Source organism: Spea bombifrons, chromosome 4, assembly GCF_027358695.1.
Source record: "Spea bombifrons isolate aSpeBom1 chromosome 4, aSpeBom1.2.pri, whole genome shotgun sequence".
NCBI classification, from domain to species: Eukaryota; Metazoa; Chordata; class Amphibia; order Anura; family Pelobatidae; genus Spea; species Spea bombifrons.
Window position 1 is genome coordinate 98,018,945 of NC_071090.1, and position 11,671 is coordinate 98,030,615.

Genomic DNA, 11,671 nt, shown 5'->3' on the forward strand with positions numbered 1-11,671 from the left:
CAAAAAATCAATTGCTGTACACAGTGGTAAATGGGGTAGTTGCCATGACAACCAATAGGATTGCTTATATATCATTTTATCAGGGTTATAAGCCTAATGTATCCTTTGTTTAACGAAGATATCACTGAGCCCATAAATATCATTGATTCCACGGTGTATTCAAAGACTTGACCTTGCAACACAAACCCTTTAAAGCAGTTACGAAAAGGCAAACTGACAAGCATTATTCCTCTTCTATCTCTCGGAAGATATTGACCCAGTAGAGTTCCCACTATGTCTAGCTGTCAGTCTCAGTATACTTGTGATCATTGAACACATTTCATGCTAGTTTACTGAATGCGATTGGTTGCAGACACTATAATTAAAAAGCCGGTAGGTATTAACACAACACCTAAGGGGATATCTGATCATCATTTGTATCTGACATGAACAAAAGACAGAATCCATCAGTCTTTTTATCTCTAGAGCTTGTCTTCAATCGTCAGACCTCTCAGGCCCTGGGCCCATATATCAAAAGCTCAACCTCGTCTACTTGAAGTCTGCTCTGTAAAAACAATTTTGCGCTCTATAATGGAGATCTGTCTAACGATTTTAACTCTTTCATTTAGCGTTTGTGCTCTAAGCAAGCAAAATCACACACCAATGCCAAAATTGGTGATATTCCACAAAAGCCTGGTTCATTTGATGGCTTGTTTAGGCCCAATCAGAGCAGCTGTGATATAATAATGTTAATTTTCAGCCAGATCTACATAATCTCCTTTATCATTGGCCAGTCCCGGAATGAGTCAAAGGGCATGCAACAGCAAAGGGTTAAACGGAACAGGGTATCCCCTTGTATAATAACCTCCCCTTACAATGCGTCATTTTACAATGGAAACTCAATCTTCGTCCCGCGTGTGCTGCGTATTGCTATTCTTTGTCTGTAGCTGGGCTATTTTTAGGAAAGGGGGATGTGGATTTGCAGGAAGGTAAAGGTTCTGAAAGACGACACTATGCAGTCAGCGTTGGGATTCAGTGGGAGATCTGAGATGTCATGGATGTGGAGTATTGCTCTATGGTCTCTCAGTATGGACATTCCCAGTAGCGGAAATTTATTTTGCGTTGGGAAACAAAAGATAGAGGTCCTAAAAGCAAACCTATTGGATTATTTAGCCTGAATAAAGCATTATTTTAATAGTTTAATTTACATGGGATCTGTCATGCAGAGGTCACTTGTATGTCATAACGGACATAAAATTAAAGATGAGACCTGAAGAGGGGAAACATTGCCCTACTAGTGCAAACTTCTCCTGCCTGCAAGAAGAGCTTGGATGGCCCTAGGTCCCCAACAGTGAAACTGTAACTCTCCAGCAGATTCACCTGCAAAATCCCTCTTTAGTGAATAAACGTAAAGAGTTACAGCAACAATCCCACAGCTGCTATAAAATGACATGTGGATTTCTGGTTTCTTCCATAGTACCCAAGCTGTAATACAGGAAACGTTTGGGTTGTGATGACTCCAACACAAATGACATGAAGCCATCCAGTAGCCCATCAAGGTTGATTGGATTTGTAGTCTGAAAATTGACCCTGTGCACCTCTCACCTTTAGTAACAGTATATATTATATGTGTTTGTGTAAAAATAAAATGTCTCATTATTTGGGGTCTGTAGGAAGCAGTGTTATACCCGTTACCAATTTCAGGTCCAGAACACAAACTTATTTAACTTAACAAGGTAATGTTTGCCAGAACTGACCTTGAACGTGACTGTGAACTTCATTTTTTAATTGTCCATTCTCCATACAAGCAGACCAATAGAAATCCAGATTTCTCACACGGACAGTACAATACAAACCATAGATGTCTCTTCCAAATGTGCAAACCACAGTCGCTCCATCTCATTTTACCCTTTGCTGCACGTAGCCTCATATTCCCTCGGCTGCCCGTGAGATTGAATTTTACTGTATGCTGCACTTTGTGAATGGGAGAAGTTAATCGATAGTAATGTGGAACAATGTGCGGAGCAATAATAAACATTTGGAAAAGGAGCTAGCCTGTTGGCGAAGAGAGAGAGATTGATCCTCGCCAATGTCTTTGCACTGTTTTGAGCTGTGCTGGTTGTAAATGCCTGTTCTTGGATTTTTCAGATAGCAGCGAGAGCGACTTCGAACTATCCATAGTACGTCACCAGCCAGAGGGACTCGATCAGCTTCAAGCTGTCACCAAGTTCACAAAGAAGGAACTTCAGTCCTTATACAGGGGCTTCAAAAACGTAAGCATTCCCGAAACATCCAGTCGGCGTATTGCTAAAATAAAGCTGCGATGGGGAAAATCACTTCTTCTTGCGGTGACATTGGGATCTTCTACATTGTCACCAATGATGATCCTCTAACAGTAAGAGATGCCCCATCTAGTCTGCCCATTTTCCTGATGAAAGTCTTAGGTTTAATTAGTCTTTGGTCCAGTCTTCAATAATGGCTGTCCTTTGCGCTGCTGACACTCACACTGTTTTGTAGTGTGATCCTTTAGGTTGCAGTGGGTACATCTGGTTACCCTTTTAATGACAGATGATCTCATTGTACAGCGCTGGAGAATATGATGGTACTACATAAATCCATAAATTATAAGGCTGGCCTCTTTTGTATTTTTTTAGATGGCAGACTCCCCGATTTTACAAGCAGGAGCAGGCAAACATCTGTAAACTTTAGGAGCCAGACACATTTACATACCTGCAAACATTGTAAATAAGCTGACTCCAAGACTTCAATGATTAAACAGTTTTTAATAGGGGGCATCCAAATGGTTCTAATACTGGTCCTCTGTATTATTATTATTATGTTTTATTTATATAGCGCCAACAATTTACGCAGCGCTTAATACAATACATATATTCAAGGGGTCTGACAAGACGAGAATTGACAGACTAAGACAAACCGATACATTAGGTGGCGAGAGCCCGACTCGCAAGCTTACAATCATTACTGTAAAAGAGGACTACTGTATTGGGAACACTACCAAGCTTTTTACTTCTTGACAAGTGCCAGTATGTTCCTGTACGATAAGCAATACTGCCGTCTTCGCCGAAATGTCATGTTTGGTAATAAAACTGCCTAACCACTGTGGAAAACACATATATTCATGTGACAAATCTATTTTTAACATACATCACATTTGGTGTCTACAAACTCCTCGCTGAGCCCCGATTAATCTACGTTTTTATCACATGCGATAAAATTGTATGCTCTTCTTAAACACATTCCCATGCAATAACCTGGGCATTTATGAGGATATCCTCGTGGAGGATCCTGGATGCCAGTTTGACGTACGCAGCAATGACTCTTCCAGGAGTTGTTTAGATAAAGAAAACCGGCACCCACGCTATTTGAATTAAGTGTATTGCTTCTATGTGCAGTAACCCTGCGCTGCCAGAACATGACGAGCCAACCATGTGCATCCAGGAATTATAGACACAGCTAGCATCGTGGAACACATGGCTTTGGCGTACAGTGCTGTGAGATGGCCATGTCCCACATCTAGTAATTAAGGGCAAATTAGTTGGAAATTTCATGTATTAGGGTAATTTAGGGAGTCCTAGAGATTCTATCAGTCAACTGATTTGTATTATGTAATACAGTCCAATTTACCCCATTGACCTTTTTTCTAGGAGTGCCCAAGCGGATTGGTTGATGAAGAAACATTCAAGCTAATCTACTCACAGTTCTTTCCACAGGGAGGTCAGTATCTCTATATTCTCATATATACTGTGGGGGGGGGGTGCACTTGTTTTCATTTATTCATTGTCTCGATCCTGGCACTGGCCCCTGGCTACAGTGGGGCATTTATTAATGGAAACATTTTATTGTTCATCTGGATTTTACTGCATCTGGCAACACAGTATACTTGCAAGTGAAATACATTTATATATCCATTATAAACAGTGGTATTTAGGTCCAAAAACTGCTATTTATGTATAAAAAATCTAAAAATGAGCGAAGCTACTTTGGTCCTCTGCTTGGTCCCCAAGTGCAATAACACCTGACCATCACACCTTTATGAGCTTGTTGGACATCCCATTCCAAAACCACAGACATTAATATGTAGCTGATCCCCCTTTGCAGCTATAACAGCTTCCACTATTCTGAGAAGGCTTTCCACAAGATTTTGGAGAGTTTCTGTGGGATTTTTGCTCATTCATGCAGTAGAGTATTTGTGAGGTCGGCACTGATGTTGGTCGAGGAGGCCTGACTCGCAATCTCTGTTCCAGTTCCTCCCAAAGGTGTTCGATTGGGTTGAGGTCAGGGCCCTGTGCGGGCCACTCAAGTTCTTCCACAACAAACTTATCCAACCATATCTTACTGACCTTGTTTTGTGCGCTGGGGCAAAATCATGCTGAAATAAAAAAAAAAAAAGGGCCTTTCCCAAACTATTCCCACAAAGCATAGCATTGTCCATAATGTATTTGTATGCTTTAACATTACCTTTCACTGGAACAAGGGGCCGAAACCATGAAAAACATTTCCAGACTATTATCCGTTATTCATCACTCCAGAGAACAAGTTTCCACTGCTCCAGAATCCAGTGGCAGGGTGCTTTACGCCATTCTTAGCACTGTGCTTAGTGATCTTCGGCTTGTGTGCAGCTGCTCAGCCATGGAAACCCGTTTCATGAAGCTCCTGACACACAGTGCTTGTGCTGATGTTGCTTCCAGAGCCAGTTTGGAACTCTGTAGTGAGCGATGATAGTGGGGGTAGTGAGGACAGACAGTTTTTACTGCACTCGACAGCCCCACTCTGTGAGTGCGCATGGTCTAATACTTTTACTCCTAGACGCTTCCACTACACAACGATAGCACTAACAGCGAACCGGGGCAGATCTAGCAGAGCAGAAAACTGACTTTGTAGGATGTAGCATCCTATGGCACTGCCGCTAAAGTGAGCTTTTCAGTATGACCCATTCTACTAATGTTTGTCTATGGAGGGGGCTTCCTACGAGCTTGATTTTATACACCTGTTAGGTAAGGTTGTAGCTGAAACACCTGAATTCAATAATTAGGAGGGATGTCCACATAGTGTAGGTACTGGTACTAGAATGAATTATAGGTACAGGTACATTTAGATCCCCCGTGTATACCATAAACAAAAGCAGAATGGATGAGACCCAGAAATGAGCGAGGGGAAAGTGATTGCAAATGCCAGTTCAATATGTATTTGAAGAATATGGGTTACATGAGAACTGCAAAGTTACATTTGGAGACTATTTATAAAACTCTTCAGATTGCAACAGATGTGCTTGATTTGTGTGGTTGAAGACAGATTTTGATGAGATTTTTTGGGGTATTCATTAAAAAAAAAAAAAAAATATGGGATGGCTTGAATTAGTTTTTTGTTTTTTTTGTAGTGCTCAGTAGGTACAACTGATTTTTTACCAGTGAACAAATATCAGCTAAACTGCCTTATTTTAAGCTGTTGTATTGTTTATTTACTAAAGGGAGAGTTTATAACAGGCATTACAGGCCCTAGCATGACACATGGCAGTGTTCCTCTCCGCAGCAGCGTCCTTATTGAAGCATCCAGGAACACAATGACGGAGGGCCCGCTGAGCAAAGTAGCACCAGGCAGCCAGATAACCATCCTCCTGGACCTGCTGTATAGACCAGAATAGGCCTAATTCTGGATGTCACTACACATTATAGTGACAATCCAGACATTATAGTGACAATGAGGTTCTTCTGCAAAAAAAGTTTGTCTGGCCCTGTATAATGTATAGTTCAATCAATTTGTCTAACCACCTGAGTTATGCATCATGCAGGCCCAGCTCAGGCCTTCTTGCTGGAGAAATTTGCCAGTGTCGACTCTGAATAGGGAAATGAAACCAGAACTCTCCTGCTAACTCTCCATTTAGTGAATAAACCCATTGGCATGCAGGTAGAAGTAATGTTCAGTTGCGGAGTTGGACAAAGCTGCATTCTGTGTTACGTTGGTGAGGCTGCGGCCTGCTCTAGTGACAAGCTGTCCTATGTGTTTTCAGATGCCACTATGTATGCACACTTTCTCTTCAATGCCTTTGATCAGGACAGGAGCGGGGCAATACGGTTCGAGGTAATATCCGTCATGTGACAAAAGAATGGATGTATGGGGAACTGCAGGTGCACGATGCATGTTATTGGCTCGCCTTTCATCTTTATCCAGGAATAAAGAGACATTATCTCTTTTTGATGTACTGTTAACAACCAGTAGTAATGGACAATGCTAGAAGTGGGTTATTGTGAGTGTATATTGCATGAGATCAGAGATTTGCAAATGCATGGAAGCTTAATATTCATATCCCACACAAAACACCTTGGGTAATGAGGTTTATGGATCATACCATGAACATATATGTATATAACTATCTATAAAACTATATATATATATATTTATGACAGTCAAGAGTTTGACTTTCAAAAGTTACCTGACTCAGGAGGTGACGAGTAAAAAAAAAATAAAAAGACTTGAGGAATGAATTGTGCTTGCTAGTTAAATTAATTACGTCTCTCACCCAATTTCCCCAATAAAAGAAGATGCCATAATAAGGCCCTTTATAACTGGTTACTGCAAAGTAACTCTTGAGAAACACTTTTCTGCAAAAAGTTTAGCCAGATTTGTGTGTCATTTTTTAAATTGTATTTTATTATTTCTATCAATGAATCACATTGCAAGCTCTTGCATTAACGTGCAAATGTTATTACAAGCACTCGACAGAAACGTTCTCCCGGTCAAGTCAACTCTACTCAGCTTTCAAGTGAACCAGACCCTTAGTCTCACTTGTCTTTATTCTTATATTTACAGTATGTTTATAGTTATGTGTTGATAACCCCCCCACCAACAGTTTACGTGTCCAATTGGGACATCAATGTTGGAGGGTGTCGCAAAGGTTGGAGGGACCAGTGTGGAGATCTTGATATATATATATATATATATATATATATATATATATATATATATATATATATACACACACATACAGTTATGCTCAAAAGTTTGCATACCCTTGGAGAATTGGTAATATAGCTACTATTTTTAAAGAAAACATGAGTGAGCAGACAAAACACATTTCTCTTCTTTCTTATGGGATTCATATTCAACTGTAGGTTATAACAGAATGGCACAATCGTAAAACAAAACATGGGATCAAAGAAAAAAAAAAATGACCCCTGTTCAAAAGTCTGCATACACTTAGTTCTTAATACTGTGTATTGCCCCCTTTAGCATCAATGACAGTGTGCAGTCTTTTGTAATAATTGTCTATGAGAACCCAAATTCTTGCAGGTGATATAGCTGCCCATTCGTCACGGTAAAATGCCTGCAGGTCATGCAATGTCTTTGGCCGTCTTGCATGAAACGCATGTTTGAGATCTGCCCAAAGTTGCTTGACGATACTAAGGTCATGAGACTGATGGCCACTCCAGAACCTTCACCTTTTCCCGCGGTAAACACTGGAGGGTCAGCTTGTCTGCCAGTATTTTCTGAAAACACGCAGCATTCATCTTGCCATCAATTTTCACAAGATTCCCTGTGCCTATAGAGCTCACCCCCCACCCCACCCAAAACATCAGTGAGCCACCATGCTTCACAGCGGGGATGGTATTCTTTTCGCTATACGCATTTTGTGGCATTGGCACAGTAAAGGCTTCTTTCTGGCAACTTGCCCATGCAGCTCATTTTTGTTCAAGTATCGTGGCATTGTGATCCTTGAAACAACCACATAGTCTTTTTCCAGAGCAGCCGGTTTTTTTTCCTGAGGTTACTTGTGAGTTTTTCTTTGTATCCCGAACAATTCTTCTGGCAGTTGTGGCTGGAATGTTTCTTGGTGATTGAACTCTAGGCATTTTCAAGGATTTAGATATCTTTTTATATCCATTTCCATCTTTATAAAGTTCCATTATCTTGTTACACAGCTCTTGACAGTTCTTTTCTGCTCCCCATTGACTATTTATACACAGCCACAGGTGTGAGAAATGAACCATTATTTGACATTTTAACCTGTGTGTGTCACCTTGTGCGTCTGTAACAAGGCCAAACATTCAAGGGTATGTAAACTTTTGATCAGGGCCATGTGGGTGATATCTCTTATTGTTACGATTTAAAAAGGAGCCAAACAACTATGGGATAAGAAATAGCTTCATATGATCACTAGCCTTAAAATCAATGCCAACATTCACAATCTATGCCAGGGTATGCAAATTTTTGAGCACAACTGTATATATATATATATATATATATATATATATATATATATATATCACACAACAGCATAGACCTCTTTTGATTTTATGGCACCCGTTCTGTAGACTAAAGCAGGATAACAAAAGATAAATCTAAGAGAGTAGGGGAGCTCAGATGACCGGGTTTCCAGTGGTTATAATCTGCCAGTTGGAAGATATGAAAGAGTTAATGAATCCCTTTTTGTGTGTGTTCACCAGGATTTTGTCATTGGCCTGTCTATTCTTCTACGGGGGACTGTCCATGAAAAGTTAAAATGGGCCTTCAATCTGTATGATATTAATAAAGATGGATACATCACTAAAGAGGTATGAAGTGCTGCTAGTTTATGAGAGTCTTTGGGAACATCATCAAACATTATTGGCTCCCCAAATCTGAACTCCTTTTTGCACTCCTTGCACGTCCATAAAATGGAATCTCCATACTTATGGAACTCTGACATTGCCTGTCTGCCTCCACTGGCAATGGTGCATGTAGTCCCACCGCCAAGCCCTCCCAACCCTCGTAAGGGTTATGTGGGTGATACTTCTAAGGCAGAATACTAAGGAAGCTACCGGCCACATGGCTCTGGGTTTTTGGGGGTCTTCAGCAAAAAGATTTCAAGTATAATGCATGGAAATGGACAATTATAAATAAACAAAGGTGCATTAAACTTAGGATCACAAAGTTTGTTGGTGAACAAGACACATTATAAAGATGAAACTTTAATCCATGCTTCCCACATTTTAATGGGGACTCCTAGACCAACGGGGCCATAAGCAGACGCTTAATTCGCTTATATGGGCAACCATCCTTGAATGTACATCCCCCTCTAGTTAGCCACATTGGACAGCTTGACCTTGTGATAGATGATGGAAAGAGAAATTTAAATATCTGATGTCAAAAAGACCCTGGTAGAAGCACCTCTCCAGGATTTATTTCTGTAATTAAGTCTGAGAGGAGTGCAAGCTTTGGGATTTTAGGATTTCTCCAAATAACATGCCAAGAAACAGTTAACTTTGCTGAGCAAATCATGTTTGAATTATTAACACCATCCTGTTCAATGAAAATATAGATCAGCGCATACTCAAGCAGTTCAATGAGAGAGACCTACACCGCTTGCCAGCAACTTAATGAACTCTAGAAGGTGGAGTCAACCTGTCAGGGTCATGATCATGTGACTGCTGACCAATTTATATATACAGACACACACACAATACAAGCGCTGCATAAATTGTTGGCGCTATATAAATAATAGATAATAATATTATATGTTTATGATGCATTTTTTAGTGTATATATAAATTTCCACCTGTTTTACTATACAATACAAAGTTTGACTATATGACATGCATTTCACTATATGATATGTGTGTTTCAGTATATAATATATACCTTTCACTATATGCTATGTATGATATATACAAAAAATCAATGTCCCTAACAGCCCCTCATATATATGTGTGATACTTAACAGCCTTCCCTAATGAGTATGCCAATGTTTACTTATGTTGTCACCTTTTAGGAGATGCTGGCGATTATGAAGTCCATCTATGACATGATGGGGCGTTATACCTACCCTATGCAAAGGGAGGATGCGCCCATTGAGCACGTGGAGAGATTCTTCCAAGTGAGTAAAATATAGTGCTTCGTCCAGATACAAGATTCCAGCCGCCCCTGCCTCTATCATTTAAAACCTTTTTAATCACTGTCCTTTCTTGCAGAAAATGGATCGGAATCATGATGGAGTGGTGACCATTGATGAATTTTTGGAGACCTGTCAGAAGGTAATCATCTCCTGCCTCTGTTATGTCCCATCAAAGTTGTTTTTCTACTCAATTTATTGACAAAAATAGAAAAAAAATCAGTTTTTTTTTATTGTTTTTGGATTTCCGAGCAACAGAGCATAAAATTTGACAGAAGATGACCCTTCGATCCATCTAGTCTACTGGAAACTCAGACACAATTGATGACAAATGTCTGTTTTTCCCCCCAACAGGATGAAAACATAATGAAGTCCATGCAGCTATTCGAGAATGTTATCTAGATAAGGAAGCGTCACTCCACCAATGCCAGCACTAGAAAATGACCCATCCAACCACATAACCCCACATTTGGATCACATTCACCACCCTTTCCTGGTGTCACACATAGGATGGATGGTGTTGTAAATTCTCTCCCAGGGAACAGAGGATCCTAATTACTGCCTGCCTGTTTGCACTGACCCCATACTCTTCACCGTAAAAACTTACCTTTGAAAAGGACAGTTTTATACTATTGAAATTAAAAAGCACATTATATATATATCTGCAAGAGCCAGGATTCTTATCAGGGATTTTTACTGAACGCTGCTCTTGCCTGAAGCCTCAACACGAGAGCGTTTATGAATGAACACCTGCTCCCCCTGGTTGCTATATGAAGGACCATTAGGAACATTGGAAGAAAGATATTACACACAGATTTATGTGGCTCTATCATCTCATAAACATGCCAAACCCTCACAGATTTCAAAATAAATACATAAAATGTTTTGGAAACAGCCAAGAATTCTATACCAAAGGCACCTGATAAGATAAGGTGCAAGGTGACAGTTTGACACACTCAAGTCTTCCGAGTCTTATTTTATTGGTTGAACAATGAAGAAGTAGAATATTCATCACCAGTTGTTCTACAGGACACCAAGCCTGTAACAACGCCTTTATTGTCCTATGTTACAACAAAGTTATTCTTTACGGGATGGTAGGCAAGATCTCAGGCAAGATTAATGATCTATTTTAGTGTCCAAAAATATGACCCCCCCCCAATAAAAACATTTCAGGGAAAGGAGACAGATTGGGTTTTTTGCCTGGTCAATCTAAAATATTTTTGTTCATTTCACTAGAAATATACTGCATCACAAAAAAACGAATGCATTAGTGATGTCATAGCTATAGTTTATCATTCAGGTGATTTTGTTTCATGTTAGCCCTAATTTGAAATACATGTTTGAAATTGGGGTAGCACAGGTCCTCATTAGGATCGACGGAGCATATATCATTCTATTTTCCTGCCATTGTCTAGAATCCTTATGAATAAGAAGAAACATGGCATTAGCAAGTTTGGGTCTTGTGGAAGAGGCAAACCCATATGCCAAATGATATTGTGTTGTAGAAGATAAAGTGGAGGAACTTTGGCATGTTTTCCACACTCCCCATAACCTCACCATGCGTGGTTTCAAAAGGTCACATTTTTTTGTTCATTCTTCCTGGTGCGCATACATTTTTTTTCCCGCAATACTTAAAACTTTCACTATACTAGAAAATATTAAGTCAGTAAATGGTTATTAAGATGGACATAGGGTGAAATATTACCCTCTACCCTTTTTTTTTTAAAATCACAACTCTGATCTAGGCACGGGGCAGCTTTTGTAACGGGAAGGTTCAAAGGGGCCTGTTTCAGATTTCAAAATATC

The 11,671-nt window shown here is 39.9% G+C and overlaps 1 protein-coding gene across 2 annotated transcripts in view; it reads left to right on the forward strand.

The window, feature by feature from the left end:
- The window catches only part of KCNIP3 (potassium voltage-gated channel interacting protein 3), a 34,263-nt gene extending 23,626 nt beyond the window's left edge, over nt 1-10,637 (forward strand). For both annotated transcript variants that reach the window (XM_053464662.1, XM_053464663.1), the window contains 7 exons: nt 2,128-2,252; nt 3,645-3,714; nt 6,008-6,078; nt 8,442-8,549; nt 9,746-9,850; nt 9,945-10,007; nt 10,220-10,637. In XM_053464662.1, the coding sequence (XP_053320637.1) occupies nt 2,128-2,252; nt 3,645-3,714; nt 6,008-6,078; nt 8,442-8,549; nt 9,746-9,850; nt 9,945-10,007; nt 10,220-10,267 (590 nt within the window). In that variant the 3' untranslated portion in view covers nt 10,268-10,637. The remainder of the gene's footprint in view (nt 1-2,127; nt 2,253-3,644; nt 3,715-6,007; nt 6,079-8,441; nt 8,550-9,745; nt 9,851-9,944; nt 10,008-10,219) is intronic.
- Nucleotides 10,638-11,671: the final 1,034 nt, after the last annotated feature.